Source organism: Penicillium angulare, assembly GCF_028827245.1.
Source record: "Penicillium angulare strain IBT 27051 chromosome Unknown utg000002l_segment0_segment0, whole genome shotgun sequence".
NCBI lineage: Eukaryota > Fungi > Ascomycota > Eurotiomycetes > Eurotiales > Aspergillaceae > Penicillium > Penicillium angulare.
The window spans coordinates 1325527-1352799 of record NW_026623161.1 but is presented as its reverse complement, the minus strand read 5'-3'; the positions used below and the strand labels follow the sequence as shown (position 1 = coordinate 1352799).

Sequence of the window (27273 nt, the reverse complement as noted above, 5' to 3'; positions counted from 1 at the left end):
AAGTTTGAGATGTGCATTGCATTGCAAAAATAAAAAGGGGACCATGGCGATATAGGATAGAATCTGGTTACTTATAAGCAATGCTTGACAGATGAAGAAAGTCAAGTTATAAAACTCTAGTTCATTATTAGCTTAGAATGACTGTTTAAACTGCAGCAAATCACAAAAAATGCTAAGGATCATATACTGAATCCCAAGTTGATGCCCATTTCTCCGTTCCTTTCACCCGAGTAAGTCCCCAATATCTGAGAACGAAGCTCCAATGCCTGGCACAACAGGAGCAATCGACTCCTTATTGCCTCACTCTCATACTCCATAGGGCCGGAATCTAAATTCCCAAAATCCAAGCTTTAATGCTCCTTGCACATTCCAGTGGGTCCATCAATCCACATTCGGCGAGGAATTCGGCCGAGCCGCAACTGCTCGGGGACTTTTGTGTTGCCACCCACACACTTGAGTCCCCACATATTGATTATTCAGAACTAGATATTTCTGCAGGAAAAAACTTTACACGTCAAGAAATGCATTGATTCGCTGTAATGCAATTGGAGTACGTACCTGCAAGGTACAATTAAAGTATAGCATGGCATTTTCTCATGGACCTTCCTCCAATTTTCCACATTTCTTAGAAATCATGCAGGGACCGTGGGCTATTTTGATGTCCTGAAAAGTTTTTCGGGGATTAGAAATCACATTATAGTGGATATGATGGATAAGATAGACATAAATATAACAGCATAGTATCATCCTAAAATTGGTTCAACTCAATTGAAATATCCTTTCTGTTCTTTTTTCTCCCTCCCTCCCCTTTCATTCTTCCCTTCTATCATCTATCTCCACATTTCTCCCATCATCATGACTTGGCCTGATGTCCCCGTCAAGCCCGCTGAGGGCATCTCCTACTTTACCCCAGCTCAGGATCCTCCAGCTGGTACTGCCCGCAACCCCCAGACTAGCGGCAAGGCCATCCCAAAACTTTTCCAGCCCTTGAACATCCGAGGAATGAACTTCCAAAACCGCCTCGGTGTAAGTGTCAAACACAGTATTCTTAATTTTGCCCTCGAACTGCGCTCATGATAAAATTTAGGTTGCTCCCATGTGCCAATATAGTGCTGAAGACGGCCATATGACCGCCTGGCATATGGCCCACTACGGTGGAATTGCCATGCGTGGTCCTGGAATGATCATCATTGAGGCTACCGGTGTTGCCCCCGAGGGCCGCATTACTCCCGGCTGTGTGGGTCTTTGGCAAGATTCGCAGATTAAGCCACTTAAGGATGTCGTTGAGTTCGCTCATAGCCAAGGCCAGAAGATCGGTATTCAGCTTGCCCACGCTGGTCGTAAGGCCTCGACTGTTCCTCCTTGGTTGGGTGGTGTTACTGCTACCAATGCTGTTGGTGGCTGGGTTGAGAATGTGAAGGCTCCCAGCGCCATTCCCTTTGCCGAGGGCGATATTGTTCCTAAGGCTATGACCACGGAAGACATCCAAGAGGTCAAGGACCTCTGGGTTGCATCTGTTAAGCGTGCCCTTGCCGCTGGTGTTGACTTCATTGAGATTCACAATGCCCACGGCTACTTGCTCTCTTCTTTCCTGAGCCCCTCTTCCAACCAGCGTACCGACAATTACGGTGGCAGCTTCGAGAACCGTATCCGTCTTTCCCTTGAGATTGCTCAGCTGACCCGTGACACGGTTGGTGAGAATGTCCCTGTCTTCCTGCGTGTCTCTGCTACCGACTGGCTTGAGACCAGCCTGCCCGAGGAGAAGGGCTGGAAGCTGGAGGATACTATTGAGTTCGCCAAGGCCCTCACAGCCCAAGGTGCCATTGACTTGATCGATATCAGTACCGGTGGTGTCCACGCCAACCAGAAGATTAATTCTGGTGTTGCTTTCCAGGTCCCTCACGCGGCTGCTGTCAAGAAGGCTGTTGGCGACAAGATGCTTGTTTCTGCCGTTGGAACCATCAACAGCGGAAACCTTGCTGAGCAGTTTTTGAACGAGGAGGACCTGGATTTGATCCTTGTGGGCCGTGCCTTCCAGCGTGACAGCGGTTTGGCTTGGGCTTTTGCAAAGGATCTGGATGTTGAGATTGCCATGGCTGGTCAGATTCGCTGGGGATTCACCAGCTTCCGCAATGCATCGGAGTACATTCAGCCTAACTCGATGAAGGCGTCTATCTTTGATTAGATGTGATGTTACCTACTATGCATAGCGTGGGGATAGACTATAGACTATAGAGTATGATAAAAATGATATGATTCACGACATATTTTTGGAAATGAAAACTTGAGAGAGAAATAAAGTAGATCAGCATTGAAGGCCGTAGTCCCAATGACAAATGAGCAGATATCACGAAAGCCAGAGCTTAAAAGTACATACTGCCGTAAACGAGAGAACCTTTCTAATGCAGTGGCGTATTGTCCTTGGCTGGCGTATTTGTTTTAGGCGCGAGCTGATTCCTCAAGAACCAAACAATTGCACCGCTCAGGACATCCGCAATAACGCTGCCGTGATATTCATCTTCATAAACCATCTTAACTGATCCCATACATTTGCTCTCAAGGAAACGCAAGGACATATCGTTGTAGTTGTCCGCCATGCGGCGCTCCTTGATCGAGGAAAAAATCTCGATTCAAGAACTGTTCCTCACTCTCGTCACTCCTGCGCATCGGGGCTTGTCCCAGACAACCGTATGACAACCACACAATCAGTGTATGATAAAGTTCTTTCAGTTCATAAAATACCGGGCCTTCTTGAAGGATGAGTTTTTTTGCTCCACCAAAGGGACGGACTTGTGACAAGGTAAGCATAGAATCTGGCGAAGTCGGCGATAGCTTCTTCAAGAAGGTTTTGCCTTTCTCCCGAGAGTAGACATCAATCGGGCTTTAGCAAGAGCCCCAAGTCTTTTCCAGGCCCCAAGTTCTTGATTTGGCTTTGTAATGTTGGGTTTGAACCATTCCTGAACATCGGCATCGGAAACATTCGAAATATATGCGAGATCACGTTCCACTCTAATAATATCTTTGACTGTGTCATCTGAGCCCGGCGTAGACTTCAAAACCAGACTTTGGGGCACTAGTTTTCCAAGGACAACATCGTGAATCTCTTGAGAATAGACTCTGGAAGCGACGAGGAGAGCCTAGCGCCAGTGAAGATAGTTCGCCGTGCCCCTTAATTTAGGAGCGAGAGAAAAGAAATCAGGAGGATCATACTCTAGAGCTGCAAAGAGGTCATGAAAGCCAGCCATATTGATGAAAGCACGGTGAAATGTATCGATAGAGGGGTAAAGACGCGCAAAGAAACGCACCAGAAACGACGAGAAGTCATGATTGACTCACATGTGCACAGGAGGAGGTGACGAAAGAACCGAGAAAAAGCGAATCGACACGTGAATGTCGAAAAAAGGGACGTAGAAAGGAGCTGTGAAGCCGTTAATCGCAACACTTCTCGCCCTGAAAAAGCACTCTCGAGGTCGCGAGAAAAGATCAGATGAGAGCAGGGAAACAGATGGCAACGTAATTGAAGCAAATGCTACTGTGAAAGAAATCATAACCTCTAGGAGGGGAGAGCAGGGGAACAATCAGCAGGATGACGATGCATGAAGGAAGCTAAGCTACACCGAGAAGTGAGAGATGCCATGGATCTGGGTTGCCTGGGGCAGCCCCACGATCCATCTACAATCAATTCACTATACCAATCAACCCCACGATGAATTCCAGGCTAAATCAGATATGAAGCCCAGTCATCGCAAAATAAGGCTCAACCTGGGGCCCTATCCCAGCTACCCAAGCAGTATCCAGTTTCCTGGGCTGGGAACCCGGCCAATCTTGGTGGCAGAAGATCTTACAGCTCTTCATATTGAGAAGTACCTTTCAAAAGAGTTTAAGAATCAGGCTAGTGCCATTTTTTGGTTGTCTATTGTGGTTGCTCGCAAGTACGCTGCTGGCACCGCTGCTCGAATTGCAGCTACCGAGAACCGCAAAGACTTCTGGTGACTGCTGTCTTGGCTGCTATGTGTTTTATATTGATGGTCATGGTGTTTTCAAGAAATGTGAAATTAGACCAAGAGGAAAGGACCAGAATACCCACAGAAAGAGAATCAGATGCAACTGCATCTGTGGTCGTGGCGAAAGATACCCGATCAGTCTGAGGCATCACCTCGGCGCAGCTAAACTAGCTTTACTGTACGATTATTCAAATGGAACCAAGGAGCATTATGCAGCAGTATATCGACTTGGGTGGTGGTTACCTGCCTAACAACATGAACTCTGAGTTGTATTAGACAGAACTCCAAAAATTCTTTAGACAGACACTAGAAAAGACATTAAAGAATATAATATACCATCCGTCGACCCGTCTACCAATCTACTTGATAACCACACGATAATCCAGTAGTAAATAAAATAGGCTGAACAGCTGAAGAGACTCATCCCAACACTTCCCAATATTTTCAGCGAAAAAGTACCACCCAGACCGCTATATCATGGCGCAATAGCATACTTACAAAACTACCCAGTATAAAATAAGTGCGAGCTGAGCCTTATTTCCATGAATATTTCCAATCTTCTCATTGGCTATTCTATTGAGAATACATTGATAGAAACTCCGGTCGATCTATTTACGGGCCAAATTGCCCTGGCGCTACAGTAGAATGTGGAGAAAAAAATGTGCAAAAGTACCAATAGGTAGGGGCCATTTTTGCGAGAAATACGCTATACGATTGTGCGACCACGCTATTCACTGCTGAGTCGAGCATGGATTATGTTCGTAAGTACAGTATGTCCGACAGAGGCGACGATCGGGAGTCATCACAGGCCTTATGATCATCTTATTTCTCAGGTGGCTGAGTAAAGCTACTAGTAATTCTAACTTTATTTGATGGAGTCATTTCTGCAGAACGTCAACATTTGATATCATCACTACAGTCAATAGAATAACTGATATAATTACAACCAGGTTGGTGCCGTTAGAGAGGATGACCACCGGGTAAGATAATTATTTATTCAGCTAGATCATGATTTTCAGAGCGAGACCTATAGAAACTCCGGTACATAAAAAACGTACTACTTATTACTTACAAAATTAGAGTTCAATCTTCATGCACAAAAATGATTACTACATATTATAGGTCGTACGCGTTTCACATATCTGTAACCCCTCAGGCGAGGCCAGAAGTGACGTAAATTTGGGGGCCATTCTTTGAAGATGCCCCATCTCAAACACTCGAAGGGTTACAACTCCAAATTTTTGCCTTCTTCAGATGACGAAATATTCTAGTGCCTTTTGTATGTCGGGGGCCAAAGCTTAGTTGTTTTACGATGTAAACGATGGATCGCCTGGTTGTCACTGGCAGTTCCCATGAGTTTCACTCATCCCGAACTACTCTATTATTCAATCTTCTCTATCTCTATACTATTCATTAATGATATTCTTTCACTTTGAAGACAGTTGTTTATTTGTTTGGTGGGTTTTACTTTTGGATACGAGTTACTGAAATTTGGACTTATGCTAATGTATGATGTTTTGCAGATGTTCATATCCGGTTGGCTGGCCTACAGCCATGACATATACGGATCAATATGTACCCAAGCAGGGAAGCCAGGAATATAATAATCAAATGAGCAACTGGGATGAAAGTCGTCAAATTCAGCAATATGTAGCAATTGCTATAACGACGTTTGCGGCTACGGTTGCGGTTATTATTCGACTTTATGCTCAGCGGGCATACAGGAAGGGATGGGGACTCGATGATGCTTTTATTGTTGTCGCTTTGGTAGGAATTATCCACACTCAAAATCCATTGAATCAAACAACTGATCTTACTTTCTTTTTTCAGCTCATAGTATACGCCGAGTTCGTCTCGTCAATCCTGGCTTTGAACGCTGGGGCCGGTCTCCACCAGGTTCGGGTTCTCCATGAAGATCAGAATCCACCGCATGGATTTCAATACATCTACACTGTAAGTTAGATCTATAGAAAAAACTTTGAACATAATTAACTTGAATGACTTGTCTGTTGACATAGAATTATTGGATTGTGGCCATTCTCTGGGCTCCCGGAGTTACTTTCGTCAAGCTTTCCATCCTTGTTTTGTACCGACGTATACTTTTCGTTCAGCAACGGTGGTTCAATCTCGCTTTATGGCTCAATGCAGCCTATGCGGTTGCTTTGGGAGCTGCCTCTTTCTTCTTATACATTTTTCAATGTGCACCGGTGGACTACTATTGGACACGATATGTGACTTACTACGGTGATGCGGCACCTAACGGGAAATGCTTGCCTAACACACACATATACTTGGGTTTACCCCAGATTATGAGCACAGTGTCTGATTTAGCTATTTTGGTTCTTCCAGTTCCTGTATTTTGGAATTTAATATTTCCTACATCGCGGAAGGTTGCCGTTTCTGCTGTCTTTTTTCTCGGTGCTTTCACGGTTGGTTGTGGTATTGCTAGGATTGTGATGAGTTTTCGGGTGAGCAATACTGATGACGTGACGGTATGATCTTTCTTCTTTCTTCCTTCTCTTTTTATGTATAGAAGAAATATCTAACCTTAATAGTGGGTTAATATCGACACCGTCACCTTTACCCTTGTCGAAGCAGCGCTCGGCATCGTCTGCGCATGTCTACCCCCATCAGCACCATTATACACGCATTTCATCAATAAACTCGGCTTCGAATCTGATTCAGAAGAAACATTGCATAATACAGATTTAATCGTTGATGCAAAGAGCCAGAAGAGAGGAACCGGTTCTTTCTTGAAAGTGCCGAGTCAAAATACTCCGAATGGTGGTAGAGATTCTTTTCAGGATTTAGTGGCTGTAGAGAATGGTGCGCAGGTGTGGTCTCCTAATCCAAGTGATAATAGAAGAAGCTTTATTTCTCAATCTGAACAGCCTGAGAATGGGATTTTGGTTCGGAATAAAATTGAGTTGTCTACGGATAATTATGGGAGGTCTGATGGTGATCAGAACCATGGCCATGATCATTCTGGGGGCTCCGAGTCTTCATCTGAGTCGTTGAAGGAGGAGGAAGCTGGGGTTTGAGAACTTGAAGTGAATTACTATAGTGTACCTCTATTTGAGGTTCCTTCTTGAGTTTGTTTACTTGCAAGATACTACTACTTGAATTCTTTGCTATGGCGGGTATGAACAATGAACTTGAACTTGAACGATGTATATAGATGATATTATGATGAAACGAACTTTTTCACATGAAGTGTATTCACATTCCGTCTAAAATAAGTCATATTGTTGTTAATAATTTAGATCATCCGTGCTATCCGATAGTTCATTGAGTCTAATGGCTTACGCAGATCCTCGATGGAGCCGAGCCTTGCATCCGCAGCACGAGGGGCCATATGCATAGTAACCCCTCCTCTTCGCCCCAATGCCCATCACCCGCAAACAATAAAACCGAATACATGATTGGCCTTCGAAAATGCAAGATGATAATGAATTTAGGGGCTCAGCGATATCTAAGAAACTTGTTTTGTGAACATAAACCCGGGCTATTTTCAGATATTCTAGTTCTACTGTATCGTGCAAGGCGCTAAAACCTATCCATCATCCATCATCATCACAGATCATTCACAGATCATTCACAGTAACCCATTCAGCTGTATCAAGACCAGCCCAATCTGCTATCCTTCTAGCAGACGAAATAACAGCACCAATATCTTCATCGCTGACACCGTGGTTCTTCAACCCATTCAGGTGTCTCTTTGAAGTTCCTTGTAGACCCATGCATTGCATGCATGAGATCGCCATCAGTGACGTCTCGACGCGATTAATGATACTTTCATCGGATAAAAACATTCCGTAGATTATATTGTCTGATGCCCAGGTGAAGTCTGCGCTGAAGCTCCCGCAGCTTGCCATTATGCTGTTGTATCCTTCTTCTCCGTAGAGGGAGTAGCAGAGTTCTCGACCGCGGGCGTTAATCTCGGGTGATATGGTTACTCCTTCTCTGCTGCTTGTAAGATTGAAATTTTTGTTTTCTTTTCCTTTTTGGGTGTCATATTTCATTTTCAAAGGGGAATTGATTGAGTACCTCGTGAATGATAGGTCGGCATCTTCAAGCTTCTCAATTTGAGCTAGAGAGAAAACGGCCGTGATCACTTTTGGTATTCCTATTACTACCCATTGCTTGAGCATTTGTTCTCGAAGACGGCGACTGAGGATCTTTCTTTGTTCATGGGTAGACCATTCTGGTTGGGAGATGAGGAAGTTGTATAGGTGGGTTATGTCTGTTGGGGTTGAGGCTGTGATTAGGACAGAGGCCTGAGGAATTAGAATATTTTCTTGGATCGAATCAAAGAACAAGTTAAGATACGCACTGTCAATGTGTACCAGCCATGCTCGCTGATAGTGTGTGGGAATTCTTTCTTAATTGTCTCGAAGAGACTAGAAAGCTTCGTGGTGTCGGGAGCCATGGTGGAGTGTGTATGAGGACTCGGTCGCAGGTGTTCGGAACAAGTTATAAGAAAAGAAAAGAACTTTTGAAGCTTTGAGAGCCTCTGTTCGATTTCTCTATACCACGGCTCTCGGCATCAATTTGAAGGCTTCGAGCATGGTTTGTTTGCGCGTATTTCCGTCCCTGGCGGGAATTTGGAAGAAATGATGTCATATTCATTGGGATCGAAGAAGCGATCTCCCACTAAGCGTCGATGTGGCTCAGATTGAATCTTCTAATAGGCTTGAACGGGTGCGCTAAAAGCATATAGTCTGGTTGAACGTATAAGAGTGGTCAAACCCCGCTTGCATTGGGGGCTAAAACGACATAAGTAGACCTGGTTTCACATTATCATGATTGTATGTGCATAAACTTGTGAATTTGTGAGTTTATTTCCGGTTGTTGAGATGTGAGAAGGTCATGATATTTGAGATGAAGGGTATAGATGGGTGTATGTATGGTAGCACATTCAATAAAGCATGGAAACCTCCGGGCCTCCCAGAGGGAATAGTCCCCAGGTTAAATTAGCAAAAAATAAAACAATCCATGGTACGTGAACAGCACATGTACTGCTAAACAATATTACAATTCCATAGCTGAGTTAGCGAGTGATTAAGAAACGAAGGTTATTTACACAGAACGCTCTATGTATGAGACCAGATACGCCAGTGGATGAGCGAACAAAGACAAAAAGCCCAGCTGTAACGTAAAAAACAGACTAATTGAGTTGAACATAGTTGGCTGGATGCAGGAATTAGTATGTGAATATTCAGACGAAACCACAGATAGTCTGTACGTACCAGGGAATTGACCTTCCCGACCGGCAACCTTGCCAGTCCACCACTCATTTGTGTTCTCGGTCCGTGTGATAATTTCGATAACTTCGCCTGCTGAGAAACCAAGATCTCCATGAGCCTGTGCTTCATAGTCGTATAGAGCAGTAACGGTCTCAGCAGGTTTGCTGAGGTGAGCAGGCTTCGCTCGCGGAGGTGGTGGGGCAGGCTTGCTCTTGGCAGCTGAGGAGAAACTGCCTGTTGGGCTAGGGGTAACACCGCCGGCAGTATAGGGAGGTGGAGGGTTCTCATCAGCATTGGAGGTGGATCGTCCGCGATTAATAGATCCCTTGCTCTCGCCGAGCTTAGATTTCAATGTAGAGTTGGAACGACGCGCGCCCTGTGTCTTGTAGTGGACGATCGTCAACGCCTCGGCTTGTTCTTTAATATCACCGCGCTTGGCTTCAAACGCTTCCTCGACGTCCAGAGTGAGGTTGAAATAGCTGATGCTCATGCCTTGCATTTTCTCGTGCAGGGTGTAAAAGACGTTCAGTTGCATGTAGTAGAAGGACTGGAATAGTGGACGAATGAACTCAGCCTCCAGTTGGAAAAGCTTAGGCAACTCCTCCTTCAGTAAATCGTTGTAGTAGTTGTATTCCTGTGTAGCTTGTTCGACATCGTTCTCGGCCTTGTAAAGTGCTTTTTCATCCTTGATATTCTTGTCCTTTTTCTCTTCTAGCTTCTTGAGCGTGGCGTTGCGACGGTCATAGTCGAGTTTTTTATGGTCGCGCTTGACTGCCACTTTGCGAATCACCTTGATCACTTCTAATAGTTGGTCTGCGGGGCTGATAACGCGGCTTTCGATCATTTCTAGCTCTGGCACGAGGGCGTCTTGCAGATCGCGTACGATCGCTTCGTACTCCTCACATGCTTGGATGCCCTCATGATTTCCCTCGTCATGGTATGAGTTCGGATCGGACGCGCGACCGGAGATAGGTTTGTAAATTTCGGCGATTGCTTTGGAGAATTCGATCTGGTGGCTCAGCATACCTGTTCATGCCTCCGGTTAGCCATTTTCTCTCTTCTCTTTTTTTTCTCTTTTTGGTCCTTAGATAGGACAAGTATGAGAGTTCCGGGTGGCGCCGGAAAAGAAGAAGTCTAGCATTCTCACCATTAATCGCGTCAAAGTATTTCTTAGACTCATCGTGTAGCTTCTTGGTTTCCTTCTCGAGCTCTTGAAAGCGACGTTCGGAGTCGGTATAGACAGCATCCTTGGAGTGTTCACCGATGTTGAACTTGACTTTGAATTGCTGAGGAGCTCGGGCGAGACTCTTAGAGAGGCCCTTGAAACTCATTTCGACAGATCTGACAGCGACAAAATATGGACTGGTAAAAATTAGGGAACAAGGAATTTGGAGAGAAAAGAGAGAAAGATCAAGGCGGGGTGGTGGTTCTTGGTTCCTTAGGTGGTTCCTTTTCCGTTCTTCAAACCTATGACATAAGACTTTCACACTGGGCAGAGTGTGGCTGTACCTGACTTTTACCCTATGTAACGTGTAATGGAGTTATCGGGTCAAACCCGATCTGGACTGGGAATGGGGTCTTTGTGGCTTGGCTTAAGAGCTGACTGGTTTAATCCTTTTTCTTCTTTAACTTCTACCTGGTTTATCTGCTGTGCCTGAGCAACGTATTGTACACACAAGGCTCCAATGTTTTGGTCGGGCGCAATTACTTAGCAACTACTTAGGAACTCATCTCTGTATTGTATAGGGGATAGTAGAACTCCATAGTTCCCACAGGATGATGATCTTCCATGTATATTCCTTACCAGCCCTATGGACATTGATTGCCGGGAATAAGAATGTGGAAAAACTGTGGCTGAGGGTTGGGCGTAGGAGCGACGATCTTGCGTTCCACTTCTTCATGAGGAGTGTAGAATAGCGTCAGCTCGTATTTAGCTCTACCTCGGTATTTGTGTAGAGGAATACACACCGACAATTAGTGACTTTAATGTTCTGCAGCTTTGAACTCTCCTAATTTTTGTTTAAATATACTACATTCATAATCTGTCTACACCTGCATAATCCACAATCACCACCTGATTAACCATGGTGAGGCGCACATGACGACATAGAAAATGTTTCTGCCTCGGTATTCGGGTGTCTATACCGATGATGTAAGCTGTAAGGCATCAACACTTGAACTGCGAGAGGATCAGGCATTAAGGCATCAAGGCTCATCTCCGCGGATCCCCCGAGGAGAAGTCGGAGAAACCTGACTCCGAGATGACCCAATGTGGAATTTCCCGAGATAACGTAAATGTCATCGGCGAACTTCCTTACTTTCCACTGACATTTGGATGGTATCTTCTACATCATCACCATAATGCCTGCTACTACTCCTACTGCTTGGAGACAGGCCTCCCGCGCCTGCTCCAGGCATCTGTCATCTAATGGCACATGGTCTGTCGCTCGTCGCGTCCCCGCCACTCGTGCCCTGAGTGCCACTCGCTCTTATGTGACCGAGACCAAGGCTGGACACGCCCAAGTGAACATCGAGACTGCCATCAAGGAGGAACAAAAGTCATTTATGAACAAAGCTGGTGTCGCCCCAGGAGGTGTCAAAATGCCTGGATCCGCAACTTCTGGCGATGCGGCTTTGAGTCCTTCCGCTGCCCTCCTCAAGCAGGCTACTGTTATGGACCAAGGAACCCGCCCTATCTACCTCGATATGCAAGCGACTACTCCGCTCGATCCCCGTGTCCTCGACGCTATGCTCCCTTTCCTCACTGGAATTTACGGAAACCCCCACTCGCGAACACACGCTTACGGATGGGAGTCGGAGAAGGCTGTCGAACAGGCCCGTGAACATATCGCCAAGTTGATTAATGCCGACCCGAAGGAGATTATCTTCACTTCTGGTGCGACTGAGAGTAACAATATGAGTTTGAAGGGTGTTGCGCGATTTTTTGGCCGATCGGGCAAGAAGAAGCATATCATCACTACTCAGACTGAACACAAGTGTGTGCTTGATAGCTGTCGCCATTTGCAAGATGAGGGATTCGAGGTGACTTACCTCCCCGTCCAGAACAATGGTCTTATTCGTATGGAGGATCTGGAGGCTGCTATGCGTCCTGAGACTGCCATCGTCAGTGTTATGGCTGTCAACAATGAGATTGGTGTCATCCAGCCCTTGGACCAGATTGGTGAGCTTTGCCGCTCTAAGAAGGTTTTCTTCCACACCGATGGTGCTCAGGCTGTTGGAAAGATTCCCCTTGATGTCAACAAGTCTAAGATCGACTTGATGTCTATCTCCAGCCACAAGATTTATGGTCCTAAGGGTATTGGTGCTTGTTATGTGCGCCGTCGCCCTCGTGTTCGTCTGGATCCCCTCATCACTGGTGGTGGTCAGGAGCGTGGTCTGCGTAGTGGTACCTTGGCTCCTCATCTCATTGTCGGATTCGGTGAGGCCTGCCGTCTTGCTATTCAAGATATGGAGGTAAGATAACCCCCACCCCCTCCCCGATTTTCCTATCCTCATTCATCTGTTTTGTTTTGTGATTATATACTGCGAAGAAACCTGAGATATCGGCGGTAGCTCCATTCCCTTGAGGAATGATGCCTGAAATCTATGAGATATGTGCAGGGGTTATGATATTATTGACATTGAGCATTTTGACATTTTGAAATTGCTTGCAAATGATCATATAGAAGCTAACATCTACCTCAGTACGATACAAAGCACATCAACCGCCTATCCAAGCGTCTGAGCGAAGGCTTACTCTCCATGGAGCACACCACCCTAAACGGTGATCACGAGCACCACTACCCCGGCTGTGTGAACATCTCCTTCGCCTACGTCGAGGGTGAATCTCTCCTGATGGCCCTGAAGGACATCGCTCTCTCCTCCGGTAGTGCCTGTACCTCCGCCTCCTTGGAACCCAGCTACGTTCTCCGCGCCCTGGGAAGCAGCGACGAGAGTGCCCACAGCAGTATTCGATTCGGTATTGGTCGTTTCACTTCTGATTCTGAGATCGATTATGTTCTTAAGGCTGTTCAGGAACGTGTCTCTTTCCTGCGTGAGCTTAGCCCGCTTTGGGAGCTGGTGCAGGAGGGTATTGATTTGAATACTATTGAGTGGAGCCAGCACTGAGCTATTCTCGTTCATTGTTTACGTTTGGTATTAATTATCTTCGGTGGAAAAACAAAATACATTGCCCCTTGTGGGACGGCGTTGGTCTTGTAACAACAACCTGAAATTCGATGTACAGAATGCAAATACTCCCTTCTTTGACTGGTTTCTATCTTTCGCTGGATTTGTAGGGCTTCAATGTCCAAGCTGTAGCAATGGAGGTAGTATCTCTCGACTATTTTCCTATATTGATTACACAACTTGACCAAGTCACGAGTTGTATTTACAGGTTGGTCGTTGAAAATGCTATATACCTAAGTGCTAGTAGAAGGATGTACAGGTGAATGTTTACAAGAGCACTTAGAAAGAAGTGTAGTAGAGTAAAAGTCACTGGTAGTTAAATAAGATAGATCAATTATAAAATAAAATAAGGACCGAAAGGCCAATCATTAGATGGTCTTAATGTCAAACTGTATGTCCGAGTATCCTGCGCCACTTCGGTCGGTGCCAACGATCTCTGCGAAATCCGTGTACCACAAGTGCAGTCCCAGAGGTCTATATACAGCTATAAAAGTAAAAAGACACAACCTCAAAGTATCGCATCTAGCAATATGGTCAATAGAATTCGGTATACTATTGATCAAAGTACGTCAGGGATCTACTTGCGGAGATTAAGGCCACGTTCAGATGACATCTTGCCTAGGGTTTTGCTAGATCCTCAGGTATATCTGTGGAAATTATGAGACTTTCATATCTGTAGGCTGAAAACTTGGATAAATTCGTTTATGTACACATATAGAATCACTGCATAGTGAATAACTGTCCCCGTTAACTGTTATGTTATATTACTGAATGTCTTTTGTAGCAGAAATTTAGTTAGGGCTTTCACCAGTTTCAGGGTTAAGTTTACGCTCTTTTAGCATCTTTTCAAGTAATACTTTTAACATTCAGTGAACTGAGCATATAATTTGGTATTACAAGATTGGGTGAAAATTAAAAAAAGAAAAAGAAATTGCCCGAGATGTGAATCGAACACATGCTCTTCCCATGACGCAATGGATCTCTCCATCTTGAATGTACGAGTGGGACGCCTTACCACTTGGCCACACGGGCAGCGATAACATAAAGTTTGAAATTTCTTAAACTTGAAACCCTTAATCATGGAATCGTGTATCAATCCTGCGTTGGAACTATTTCTTTTTTTTTAACACCTTTTCTTCTCGTTAGTCACAGCGGGGTATATCCAGGTGGCACTGATTGTAGTCGGAATTTGGTTTCGAAGTTATTAAGCTATACATTCTGTGTTTATGGCCGGCAAGGGTGCTACATATACAGTACACCTGGGCAAAGTACGTGTACTACCTTTTACTGATGTCCAGGTATTCTGATCGGATACATACTCAGCTGAAATGTCTCTTCTTTACTACACTAGGTTATCTCTCATAGCGAAAACTGGGGGATTTTGCCACCTCTCTTTTCGCTCTTGGATACCATCAACAGCAAACAGAGAAATTTAGGATTGCCCCTGACTTTCTTCGCCATCTTCGTCAAGTCGCCGTTTGTTGAACATACTCGGCAGATAAGAATGTTTCGATTTTTCTGGGGCCTGATATCACTGACTTTGGTTAAACGATCATTTGCCACCTAGAATTCTCAAATAAGTACATCGAAGGTATTTCAGAACCTAAGTATCCTGGTGGGGGAAATTGAACGCGGAGATTTAGTATATATGGACTCGCCCAATTTCATTTTTACTAACCCGCGTTAAAAGCCTTTTGTATCGCATGATCTATTCTTTCCCGAACGGGGCTACAGAGTTGGATAATCAACTAGTATATGTTCCGTTGGGATCTGAGGATACTATCGGTCAGGGCCTAGATGGGAACTGGGGTCTATGGAACAGTAACAGTTTTCAGGATTTTGAGATAAATATCTGGCATAATCTTGCAGGTCATCCGTTTGTGAGTGAGTAATGCATTTATATTAGGATTGAATTGAGGCAAAATTATCTGAGTAGGGTGGAGGTATTCGAAAACTAGCCCGATGATCCCTCATCGGAGAGAATGTAATAGTGGCCAAACAGCCTGAGAGTACTATGCACATGTGGCAGATCTCCTGAACGGCAATAACGGGGTCTCCAACGGAACGCGATCTGTGTAGCATGGCACGGAGTCCAGTACTCCTCACCCATGTGTGAGAAAGGATCAGTCAATCCCAGGTTATGAACAGAGTAGGCCGTTTTAAAAAAAACCCCGAGGATAGAGCATAGTTCTCCTGAGGACTGAGTGTGAGCTGTCTGCCTCAAGCCAAAGCAGAAGCCTGATAGACTTGAATCTTCCCTATAAGGGAAACTGAAGTAGACTGTAGAAGGTGCGTTTCATGTCCGGAAAATATCTTCCCCAAAGCAAATTCCCACAACGAAGTGCATCAGAACCCGTAGTTGACGTGCATAATCCGCTGAATGATCCCTAATCGTCCAGGTTAGTAGTATTACCAAAGATTGGAGATCAACATACTGGCGACATCTTCTAATATATATTGGGTTTGTAATACACATGTGACAACGACCAAGTGAAATGTCAGAGGTCATAGCCACGTAGGAATATAAGCAGCAAGGCGAGAACATTTTTGAACGAGAGTGGTGTCCGAAGTAATAGAGTTTCAAGAAGGAAGATAGGTGGGGAAAGATATTAAGAAGAGAAGTTTAGGTTACGTGTAAAGGAGCGAGTGTAGAGGAACGAGTTTAAACTTGGAAAAGTAATTGCGCATCGGTTGCGGTAAACACATTTCGTATATACAACACATTTTCATAAAGTTTATGAATAAAATTGCGGTGGTTACTTCGGATACTTTAGATTTCTTTTGTAGAAGTAAAGAAATTATCGGTCTGGTCTTGGCGAAGGATTTTATAAATATAAAACAATACTCAGGTGATAGACTGGTATGTTGTAGGCTGTTAATTGTTAGGTTGGTAGGGTGTTTGGTGACGGTTCTCTGTGAGTCTACAACAAGAACTTAAACCAGGGATGTGAAGGTGTATAGTAAAAGGGGACTTTGATACTACTTGGCTGAACAAACTGACGTGAAAGTGAAAGCTTAGCTTAGCTGTTCCTCTGCTGTGTGATCTTGCCGAAATATCTTGTTAAAGTTGTTAGGTGATCTAAATCTATATGTCTAAATATAAAGCGCGCGAAAAACGAGAGTTCTAAGCATGGGAGGAAAGAGAAGCTATCCATATGTGGGACGCCTTAGAGCTTGGGTGCCTGCACGTCCAAGGCGGTAATGCGGCAGAAACCTCAGCAAAAACCTCGTATCATTCATAGCGTCCATAACAAAAGTCGAGGGCAAAGTCACGTTCAGGTGATATTTCTGACAAAATTCAAGTCTTAGTACAGGGATATGAGGCATGGTTTAAAGAGAATAGACTTACGGGTCCTGACTGAAATTGGAAGGCCTTCAACAATGTGAAATACTCGATACCTGCCTGGAACTCTTCGGGAGCATGATTTTCCATGAAACACCCACTGATGGTCGACGATTAATTACTGACGGTGCACGATTAATTGGCCGTCTCCGGGCCTTCTCTTGCTTACCGGGTTTATTTGTGAGCGCAATCATGCCCAAATGACCACACCTCATGGCCGGACCAAGTGGTGTATCTGAGATATAGAGGTCGGGGGAGGAATCATGGCTATATAAGTGAGGGATGAGCCTGTGTAACATCACAAAGTAAAGGTCAATCAGATAGTGGAACGGTATCCACCATGATACCAGGGCTATTCCTAATCAGGTTAGTCGATCGTCAAAAGTGGATACCTTTCCACTAGTATCAGTTCGACCTACTTTCTGTGGGGTGAACTAAGTTGCATGAATGAGATGAGCTATAACTTCTTCAAGTTAGTGTTGAGGTACAAAAAATCAATGCCTCCATCCGGGATTGAACCGGAGACCGCTTGAGTCACTGTATATATATATATATACAATTCAAACGCTCGTACCACTGAGCTATGGAGGCTCGGGAATAGCCTCTAGAGTTTGTCTCTCTAGTATCGAAGTTTTGAACATATCAGCATATACACAGATGCAATACTTAAATAAACCCAGCAAGACAGAGAGAGCGCGCAGATAGCTGCTGGACTTTGATTTGGATGGTTGCGTACGGTCTAGCCGTGTTCCTCTTGGAGATCCTGTGATCGTTATCTGGAGAGGTGTGCACTGGTATCCAGTTTTTGGGCGTTATTACATTCTCTTCGGTGAGGGTGAGGATAATTGGCTCTTGAATGTTCGTCATGGAAGGAGTGATATGACGCTTGTGGTTGGGCTTGGTTGTGGCGACGACTGACAGGATTGCTGTTAATAAGAGGTATTTGCCTGTTAATGGGGGCTTCGTGAAGAATTCGCCGAGCTTACCGGACTTTGTGGATGGTGGCTTTATTCTTCGTGGCGAATCCATTGTTGATGTTAATAGCATCGAAGGTTACAGTCCTCAATCGAAGAAATCGACTGCCACTGCGAATATTGGTCTGAAGAGGAATGCGGTAACTTTTACCGTTGAGAATGACTATTACAGGGCTTTCCCTACATGGCCGTCCTTGGTACACTACTTCGAGCTTCGAGTCGTCAACTCAGAATGAGAGTGATGGCGAGAACGGATCCACCTCCCACAGGACTCTGCCTTCTTCAAGAAGGAATGTACCAGAGGAGGAGGTATCAGAAGCCACTCCAGATCTAGAGAGCGATCTTTTCGCTAGATTGATGACTCCGAAGCGGAGAGACTCATTGGACCCAGACGCATCAGCAAGAGCGGCCACTGAAGAGCGGATCCGTTTTACTAACTCGATCTCCGGGTATGCCAATTTTGACTTTCATACCTTACTGGACACGACACCGAAAGCTAGCGTGATGACCCTGGGACACATGGTGGAGAAACTATGCAGATATATGACCAGTCGCCCCGACCCCGATACCAGGGCTTTAATCCAAGAGTCGCGAGTTCTGGGGGCTGAGATACAGGATGTTAGCGCACTCTATAAATCTATCAAGATGGAGGTTAGAGGAGACTCTATCTAGCCTGACGGATAAGCAGAAAGATACGTACAAGGGCCTACTTCGGGAAGTGCGCGAGAAGCTCCCGCGTATTTGATGGATTTGATGCTTTCATGACCTTACCACTTGGTTTGTTGCCCTTGAAGCAACTTGCGTATCTTTTGGTCTGTTCTTGGGCTGATGAGGATGAGGTCCTCCTTTTCTGGCAGGGGGAGTGCCATTATTTACGTGATATTTCATATGTAGCTCCGGCTTGTGTATCTAGATAGTCACGTATCTGGCGCTTCGAATGGATTTTCATCTTCTTTACATTTTCAATGGATGGCTTATGGGGGATATACTATGTCTAGCTAGCTGTTTACAGAATTCAGATATGCAAATTGGGACAAAAGCCCTTGGTATCATTCTTTAAGGCCGCGTAGGACCAAGTTTCGTGTATGTAAACACGTGGAGAAAATTCCAATAAAAATAGTAAAAAGAAAAGAAAGATCCAGAAAGGAGGACGAAGAAGAAGAAGTCACAAACGCCATAATGCCAGATATCCAATAAATCAAATGCTCGTTCGAAATCACGTCCGAAATTCCGGGATATATGAATCAAGGTGTCCACCAATGACAAAGAAGACTAAATACATAACGGTACATAAATCATCAGACGAAAACCTCCTAGCTGGCGTATCCCATTGATGCAGACGCGCGAGGCGGAGCATATCTTCGGACTGCACGGCTTGGGCTACATCCCGAGGAGCCAATATCAATGGTCTTGAGCTCCCGACTCAATGCATCCATGCCGGGATTTCCAGAGCTCGGGTTATTGGCTGTCACGGGGTAGCTAGGAGGGCCTTGGGAGACGGGTACTTTCGATGGAATTGGTGGACCCGGGCTGTAGTCATATAATGGGGAGCGAGAACTAGGGGAGGGTGACACGGAGCCTCGAGAAGAGCGGGGACGCTCGGTGGATGTTGGTGTGCTGTAGCCTCGGGCCTGTGTGTGACTTCCATAGTTATCATAGCCCCGTGGCGGTGTTCTTTCTACCTCTGCGCTTGGTTGGGAATGGCTTGCTGTGTATCTCGGTCGATCCGAGCTATATGAGCTCGTCTCTGTTCTGAAGCCTACGCGTGGTGGCCCGCTGCTGCGAGTTGAAGCTTCATTCCCGCGAGAGGTAGGTCGAGCATTGTGTTTGAAACGAATGATCACTTCTGGTTTACGGTTCTTCCGCTCAGGCTCTGGTGCCCAAGTGTCTGTGGGAAGGTGATCAGAAGGATCGATCTCGCGACCATCGTCACCGATTATGGGTTGATCAAGGTGCCGCACGGGTTCCATCTCTGCACGCATTGCTGCATCCCTCGCTTGGGATGGTGAGTCGTAGACAGGCGTGGGATCTCTGCTCGTCGCTGAACGTGACGCATTTGGATTGAGCGAATTGTATGAGTCGGGAGAGAATGGGATCGAAGATCCGCGTTCACGATCACTTGAAATGGAAGGTCGAGGGCTGACTGATTTCCGGGTGACCATCCGAGTATCAGGACTGGCAGATGGGCCCCGACTTGAGGTCGGCCGCTCATCAATGGGACGTGGAGAGGTGCGCAGGGGATAGACAGGGGCGTCGTATGACGATGGTGGTGGTGGTTGGGCAGTCTTGGAAACAGGGACAAGAGCCCCAGGGCCAGGAGGTTGAGAGAGCATCATTTCATCATCAAAGTGTGCGCTCCGTCTCCGGCCACTCCTATCGTCGAAACTGGGCGGCTCCTCAGTCTCGTACCCAGCAACCAAACTGACAGGCATTGAAGAAGCATTGCTATGTTGCCCAGGAGAGTAAGGCTGATATGGTGATGGGGTCTCTCTGGCGGGTGACGGGGCGGGCTGCGATTGCTGCGCCATTCGAGATCGATGAACTGGCGGTGGAGGAGGTGGGCCGTCTTCATCTTCGTCTTCTACGCGCGGTTGCATTCCTGCATATTCAGGATGATAAACATCGCGGTCATCATGGCGCATAGGCTGCAATGCTCGCATATCATGCGGTTGATATCGAGGTTCTCCAGCTGGTCCAGAGGATGAGTTTGGACGCGAGTAAGCGAGAGGAGCCGGCTCATCAATGTACCCTGAATTGCGGGGGGTGAATGTTGAAACGGGCCCAAAAGACATAGGAGGAGCGCTGTATTGAGGCGAAAGTGGGCTGTATATATCTTCTGATGGTCGGCTTTGCTCATATGGAGCCCTGCCGCGCAACTCCATTTCATAGGAAGGCTCCTGTGGTGCCTGTCGATACTCACGTGGGGCATAGTTATCGTGATCGGAATGGCTGCGTGGTTGTAATGGTCGTGGATCGTATGCAGGATCTTGGATTTCATGGTTGGCGTAAGATGTTTCATATGTGTTCCGTCTCATGGAGCCAGCTGGGGGAAGAGCGGGAACAGGAGGTACAATAGGCGCTGAATGTTCGCGTTCTCGGTAATGGTAATCATGGGGATCGTATGCTCGAGAGTGAGGTGGAGCACTAGGTTGCTGGTCGTAGGAAGGTTCTGAGTGGTGTCTTGGAAGGTAAGGTTGAGTGGGAGCGGGTTCTAGAGGAGGAGCTGTTGGCATGTTTTGAACTTGTTCACGGATTGGTCGTTCGGGCATTGGATGATGCAATGAAGCAGCAGTTTGTGGTTGCTCTGGAAATTCCGGTCGAGGAGGTGGCGCTGCACCGGACGGATCTGTGGGTAGAGGCCGTCGTTTGACTGCGTTCAGCTGTCTGGGACCTGACAAGCCGGAGCTTGTTGACGTCGTTGGGCTGGCGGCTGGTTGTCTACCCTGGACTCTGTCTGCAGCGCCCTTTCGTTTCTCAATCACTGCCTCATCCTGTTTCCGAGTATCATAATAGGTCATCTCGATTCGAACTTCGCCTGAGTATTTACCCCGCGACTGTAATGGGTGCCAGTGGTCGTCCTGACTCCCTCCTGGGATAATCAGATTGTTCAAATCAACCCAGGTTTCGCCGATCAAATCGGTCTTTTTGTCATCATTGAAGATAGAGACTTTCAGTTTGTAATAGTCTGGAGATTCATGTACGGTAAAGCGAAGTTCGTGGTCCCTGTATTGTGTCAAAGCATTAGTTTCAGCGATTCCTAGGTAACAAACGCCTTCACCTTCACTTACCATCTGGGGGTTTGTCCTCCTCGCAGATCTGTGGGGGTTTTCTTTGCTTCCTTTCCTAATCGTGCAGCACAGTAAGGGTTCTGTTTGCCCATAGTCTTGCGATTCGGCAAGTTCTTAGCGCGGTCGATGATAGCAACCAGAGTACCAATCTGAGGACCATCGACAGACATATCAGCAAAGATACCCGCTGCGTGACTGCCCTTGAATAATTTCGCCATGATGGATAAGCGTTAAAGGTCTCACTCTCACTCGACCCTAAGATGCAGTGTTAAGGCAAACGCAGAGTAGAAAAAGAAAGGAAATTCGTAAACGAGGGGGAAGTCGAGGCTGATAAAAAAGCCCTTTCTGGAATGTCATATGCGGTATTGCTGGGGGCTGGGGGCGGATCATCGGGGGTTCTGATTGGCTGTTTCCCCTGAATCAAACGTTTTGAATGAGGTCGATCCAGGCGATGAGACAATACGATACCAGATGTAAATTACCCGATAAACACTTATCGCGTCTCAAGTGGAGGAAAGAGCGATGATGGCGCTGAACTACAGAAGGAAAGAGCATACGCAATACAACACTGAATTTCTCTCTGGTTGAGGATCCAAGCCATGCATCATACTCCCCCAAGTGGCCAAGCTAACACGCAAAATAGATTGCATCTCCATTTTCATTTCCATACGCCATCCAACCTGAACCTCGAAGTCCAGATTTCAAGTGGAGTACCAGCGTCAGCTCCGATCCCCTCCCCCAGCCACCGTGATCCACCGATCAATGCATTCCCGGCGCGGGCAGGGGGTGCACGCCGCAGAAACTGCAACGATTGGCGACAGGTCAAACTGAGTGATCGTCATCTTTTCAATAGTGTTGTATCTGAATCCGGTTTCAATTTCAAGTCGTCTCGGCTGTCAAGGCGCGTGCCCCCCCACTCGGACAGTTAAGCTGCAGCATGAGCCAATCCAACCCCACTTGATATCAGATTGCTATGGCGACAGGCAAAACATTTTGGGCTTGACCGCAATTACACTACTCGTGGCTATTCCACAATATGTACTTTTATCCTCCTTGAATTTTTAATTGCTTCTTGGTAAGACAAATTGAAGTTGCACGACTCCGAGTATTGTTCTGTCCTTGATAGTATCGCTATATCCCCTACTTGTCGAGTCAGACAGTATTCTGGTTGCCTGCTTCACTGCCCCCATAGATCTAGGAAGATCCATCTATTTGTGTTGTATGCGCCCGGGGCCAAGTTCTATAATTACAGATTTGAATCGGGTATTTGCCGTTAGTAGAGTAAAAGTGATTATCTGGAAGCCTAGATCTTATGGGGCCCATTCCCGGGAAAAGTCTTTTGGCGTGAGGTATCGCGAAATAGAGGCAAGGCTGACAGTAGACATCATTGAGCAAAAGTACGAGTACGAAATACTTTAGAAGATTTCCATAATATAATTGCGGGGCAATATGAAGATCATGGTGGAATTAGTTCAGTCACTCCTCAGGCATTACAGGTCTCGATATACTTCAGTGCATAGGATACCAAAAAAAGAAAAATCGTCAGCAGGAGGTTCGAACCCCCCACCCCCCGCTCGAGACATCTAGAGTACCAGGTCACGTCAAGCTTTCTTTATGGGAGGTCTTGGAACGCGGATAAACCCAGACGCCGAACCATGAACCATGAGGTAACCTTGATACTTCCACTCAATGTCTGTAAATGCCCACATTTACTCCACTTCGCCCTCATATAAATTCATTCAATTTTTATTTTATTTTAAAGAAAATGAACAGTCAGCAGTTCGACTCAGAATACGAAGACATTAAATCTCCATTTCCGGTTCAAGTCTAGCGCCTTAGACTACTTGGCCCAAATCACAGGCAAATGACAAAAACATCACAAAGGCTTGCAAAAAGGCAGAACAAATTATCAAAAATTTATCGAAACAAAGTCAGTGTGGCCGAGTGGTCTAAGGCGCTGGACTTGAAATCCCGTATCTTCGGATGCCGAGGTTCGAACCCTCGCGCTGACGTTTTCATTCCTTTTTTTTTCTACCTCGTAAAGTAGAAGTATATTGATAGCAAACTACTTAATATCAGTCTAAAACTACCTAGTATAACTCTAAAACCACTATATATCTTAAAGCTTTGTAGAAAACTGCTTAAAAAGTAGTATCTTGACCGCGTTGTTTACAACTCTTTTTTAGGACTTATTTTGGAGCAAATGCCATAAGTACTTAGAGCCAAACGATGACAACGACGACCAAGTCGTAATAGTAAAAGCCGACAGCAACAAAAATGCTGCCAATCACTCGGGTAATGGGCTTTTCATGTACATGGCCATAGGGGGCCGGAGAAAGCGAATATCTTCATTTTTGTTGCACCACATGTGCAGTATCAGCAGTTTCCATTTTATCAGGTATTCTGAATCACCTGGAGCTAGAATTGACAGGGATCAATACTGATGTAAATCCGCCGAGACATGTAATGTGCCAGCCATCGTCCAGCATCGTGACGTGCGACTAAACAAACTTCCAATTATGAATGTAAAAATCGAGGAGTTTAGTACATTCACACTCCAATCCTTATATAAACCCCCCACACTACAGGCGAGCTAGAATTGGCAAAAAATCCTCAAGTAAATGCCCTGAATAGATGTCCCTTGGAGGAAAGATATAGGGGAAATGCCTATGGCTGCGTAGACTAAGGAGTATATAAGGTTTTGGGCCGCCGGAGCGGGTAAATCTGCTCCGACCCCGTGAATCCGCGACGTCGTGGCTACACTTGATATAAAGTTATACAATATCTTCATTCAACAGTCTGACGGGGATAGAGACCTGGAACCCTCTATACGTGCCTGGGTAAGAGGTTTTGGCGGTAGGAAGGGCGGTGGGATGCAGATAATATCATTGGGTACGGCTGAAGTTTTTGTGGGGAGTGGTGTACACAAGGATTGAGGGTGTGAATGTAGTAAACTCTAAAATTGATCAGAAATCATTCATGGTGGTGGATATTCATGCCTTACAGCCTTACCACCATATTATTAAGGTGTCTGAATACCGCATTCACCGCCTTCTCGATTTTCCCGATCAGGCATTTTTGATAAAAAAGAAGAAAAAAAAGTTCGTGACTACGGCGCTGCCACAAGCTTGGACTCTGGATACTGTCGCTTCATTTTTATACCAATTTGCGCCCTAGCCTTGAATCTGTGATTGTATCCCGCAGTTAATTATGGCGGCTCCCGTCCTGCCTCTCCAGCAGGTGAAGCTCGCCTCGCTACCTTCAACCCGCCTTACACCTGAGCAACAATACTGGCGCACCTTCAAGAACCCTCTCCTCATTCCTTCTCCCGCCAATGGCCCTGTCAATCTTATCACCCAGCCTGCCGTGCCGTCCTCGCCTGCGGTCTTTCCCTCCTTGTCACAACCTCCAGATGTCTTCACTGTGACCACCGGTGCGCGAGTTCAGATCTACTCTATTCGTACTCGAAAGCTACTGCGAACAATTACCCGATTCGACGACACAGTACGCGGTACTGATGTACGACCTGATGGACGTGTGATAGTTACGGGTGATGATACAGGCACAGTACAGGTCTTCGATGTTAGCTCCCGTGCTATCCTGAAGACATGGAAGGATCACAAGCAGCCCGTCTGGGTGAGCAAGTTCTCTCCAAGTGATCCTACCACTCTCCTTACAGCAAGTGATGATCGAACGGTCCGTCTATGGGATCTCCCCGCCGAGTCTAGTCAGCGCACCTTCGTTGGTCACACCGATTATGTGCGCAGTGGTGCTTTCATGCCTGGCGCAATGGCCTCGTCTGGATTACTGGTGTCTGGTTCTTATGATCGTACTGTGCGCATTTGGGATCCACGAGTAGAGAGCCGCGCTGCTATGACTTTCAAGATGGCGGCTCCAATTGAGGATATTTTGCCTATGCCCGCTGGTACTACCGTTCTGGCTGCTGCCGATAATAAGATTGCGGTGCTGGATATTGTGGCTGGTAAGCCGTTGCATATGATTCAAAATCACCAGAAGACTGTTACATCTCTCGCGTTGGCGTCTAATGGCGAGCGATTGATCAGTGGTGCGTTGGATGGTCACTTGAAGGTCTTTGAGACTACAGGTTGGAACGCTGTTTCCGGTTCCAAGTACCCCTCACCTATTCTGTCTCTGAATGTCGTCACTTCTGGATTGGCATACGAGGATAAGCACATTGCTGTTGGTATGCAGTCTGGTCTGCTCTCCGTCAAGACTCGTCTTTCTGGGCAACAAAAGGTTAAGGAGCGCGAGCGTCGGAAGGAGATGGAAGCCCTGCTTGAGGGCAAATTGGAGGAACACGACCGGGCAGTTGCAAAGAAGAACAAGTCGCGTGGCTCAGGCTGGGAGAAGCGATTGCGTGGACGTGAATTCATCGGCGAAGGCGTTGATATTGTGATTGAAGGCCAAGACAGCAAGAAACGCAAGAAGGAGGCATCATGGGAGCAGGATCTGCGCAAGGGCCGATATGCCTCCGCCATGGATCAAGTTCTCTCCGGAACCGATAAGAACTCGCAACTTACTATGTTCACTGCTCTCCGCCACCGTTCAGCTCTGCGTACTGCTCTCCAAGATCGCGATGAGGTCACTCTCCAACCAGTGCTGTCTTGGGTCTACAAGCATATCCGCGAGCCTCGCCTTGTTGAACTTTGTGTGGAGGTTGCGATGGATCTTCTGGAGATTTACTCTGCCAATCTGGGGCAGTCAGCTCAGGTGGATAAGTTGGTGGATCGGTTGCATACCCGGGTGCGTGATGAGGTTGAAATGTCTCAGAATGCATTCCAGTTAAAGGGTGCATTGGACATGTTGAAGGCATGATTTGCTTGTAATACAGCCGGGTTTCTTGGAGTTTGGGCAAGGTGTCTTGGATTTACCATTCATCGGTGTATATGGCGGGCCATTGATTGTACAGATCTGCATAGAAAATAAAAGTCGACTATTTCACCTATACTTAACTTTTGGGTTTATTATAGCTACTCAGGTCTAGCTACCTAGGGTCTGTATTTTAGTCTATTCCCTTTTCTTTCCTCTTTTTTCAGACTTCGGTTTCATTTTAGCCATCTGCGTCATTTGTATTAGTCCCCGCTATAGATCTACAGACCTTGCCCTAATGTACCTTACCCAACGGAGACTTTCAAACAAGAATTGGGCTGGAGTATCTCATTGTGCGAATCAATACGATTGACTCATGAAGTACGGTTATCTCAGCTAATATCAAAAGGTGGCTATGCCCCTAGATATCGTGGTGTTTAGGCTCATAAGGCAAATCGAAGTCTCCGGGTTGTTGCATCCTGTGGCAATAGAAATTTCTATTAGACCTTAAGAATGAATAATTGTATATCTGTAATTCAGATGCGGTCACCAATTGCCCATGTATTCAAGTTACCCCCATGTGTCTGGTTTAGTCTGGTAAATATTTGCGTAAGCTATACAGTCGTAGCGTGATATTATACAAGGGGCAGGCCCAACCACCGGTTAAAGCCAAGCGGCGTCCGGCTTCTCCTCAAAACTTGTTGCGGCCCCAGATTTTAGTGATTCCCCTCTCTATTAACTTGAAAAAAAAAACCTTCCCATTCATTTTGTCTCTCCTTGCCTTCTTTCCCCATTGTATATATCTACTTATACACCACCCGGGCCCAATATCTCCACGGTGCACGTTCTCGGTTAACCCTTGGCATAGCTCTGCCCCTCCATTTCCGCCCCACCATTCTC

At 46.1% G+C, this 27273-nt stretch overlaps 10 protein-coding genes across 10 annotated transcripts; 6 read left to right on the top strand and 4 right to left on the bottom strand.

The window, feature by feature from the left end:
- Positions 1-855: 855 nt before the first annotated feature.
- On the top strand, positions 856-2185 carry N7478_001972 (NADH:flavin oxidoreductase/NADH oxidase; the record flags this gene model as incomplete). The annotated part of the gene is made up of 2 exons (XM_056918186.1): positions 856-1026; positions 1088-2185. 2 exons carry the CDS (start codon positions 856-858, stop codon positions 2183-2185), a joined length of 1269 nt encoding a protein of 422 aa, XP_056783797.1.
- Positions 2186-3729: 1544 nt separating this feature from the next.
- Positions 3730-3993, top strand: N7478_001971 (uncharacterized protein; the record flags this gene model as incomplete). The annotated part of the gene is made up of 1 exon (XM_056918185.1): positions 3730-3993. The coding sequence occupies one exon, from the start codon at positions 3730-3732 to the stop codon at positions 3991-3993; it is 264 nt and encodes an 87-aa protein (XP_056783796.1).
- Positions 3994-5615: 1622 nt separating this feature from the next.
- Positions 5616-7045, top strand: N7478_001970 (uncharacterized protein; the record flags this gene model as incomplete). Its single annotated transcript, XM_056918184.1, has 4 exons — positions 5616-5771; positions 5835-5957; positions 6023-6496; positions 6560-7045. 4 exons carry the CDS (start codon positions 5616-5618, stop codon positions 7043-7045), a joined length of 1239 nt encoding a protein of 412 aa, XP_056783795.1.
- A 543-nt stretch (positions 7046-7588) lies between these two features.
- N7478_001969 (carboxymuconolactone decarboxylase family protein) lies at positions 7589-8433 on the bottom strand (the record flags this gene model as incomplete). Its single annotated transcript, XM_056918183.1, has 2 exons — positions 7589-8281; positions 8338-8433. The coding sequence occupies 2 exons, from the start codon at positions 8431-8433 to the stop codon at positions 7589-7591; spliced, it is 789 nt and encodes a 262-aa protein (XP_056783794.1).
- A 738-nt stretch (positions 8434-9171) lies between these two features.
- On the bottom strand, positions 9172-10581 carry N7478_001968 (amphiphysin; the record flags this gene model as incomplete). Its single annotated transcript, XM_056918182.1, has 3 exons — positions 9172-9194; positions 9254-10276; positions 10398-10581. The coding sequence occupies 3 exons, from the start codon at positions 10579-10581 to the stop codon at positions 9172-9174; spliced, it is 1230 nt and encodes a 409-aa protein (XP_056783793.1).
- A 1030-nt stretch (positions 10582-11611) lies between these two features.
- Positions 11612-13378, top strand: N7478_001967 (IscS subfamily cysteine desulfurase; the record flags this gene model as incomplete). The annotated part of the gene is made up of 2 exons (XM_056918181.1): positions 11612-12724; positions 12956-13378. The coding sequence occupies 2 exons, from the start codon at positions 11612-11614 to the stop codon at positions 13376-13378; spliced, it is 1536 nt and encodes a 511-aa protein (XP_056783792.1).
- Positions 13379-17447: 4069 nt separating this feature from the next.
- On the bottom strand, positions 17448-17810 carry N7478_001966 (uncharacterized protein; the record flags this gene model as incomplete). Its single annotated transcript, XM_056918180.1, has 1 exon — positions 17448-17810. The coding sequence occupies one exon, from the start codon at positions 17808-17810 to the stop codon at positions 17448-17450; it is 363 nt and encodes a 120-aa protein (XP_056783791.1).
- A 104-nt stretch (positions 17811-17914) lies between these two features.
- Positions 17915-18427, top strand: N7478_001965 (uncharacterized protein; the record flags this gene model as incomplete). Its single annotated transcript, XM_056918179.1, has 1 exon — positions 17915-18427. One exon carries the CDS (start codon positions 17915-17917, stop codon positions 18425-18427), a length of 513 nt encoding a protein of 170 aa, XP_056783790.1.
- Positions 18428-19068: 641 nt separating this feature from the next.
- On the bottom strand, positions 19069-21761 carry N7478_001964 (uncharacterized protein; the record flags this gene model as incomplete). The annotated part of the gene is made up of 2 exons (XM_056918178.1): positions 19069-21478; positions 21544-21761. 2 exons carry the CDS (start codon positions 21759-21761, stop codon positions 19069-19071), a joined length of 2628 nt encoding a protein of 875 aa, XP_056783789.1.
- Positions 21762-24753: 2992 nt separating this feature from the next.
- Positions 24754-26379, top strand: N7478_001963 (snoRNA-binding rRNA-processing protein UTP15; the record flags this gene model as incomplete). The annotated part of the gene is made up of 1 exon (XM_056918177.1): positions 24754-26379. One exon carries the CDS (start codon positions 24754-24756, stop codon positions 26377-26379), a length of 1626 nt encoding a protein of 541 aa, XP_056783788.1.
- Positions 26380-27273: the final 894 nt, after the last annotated feature.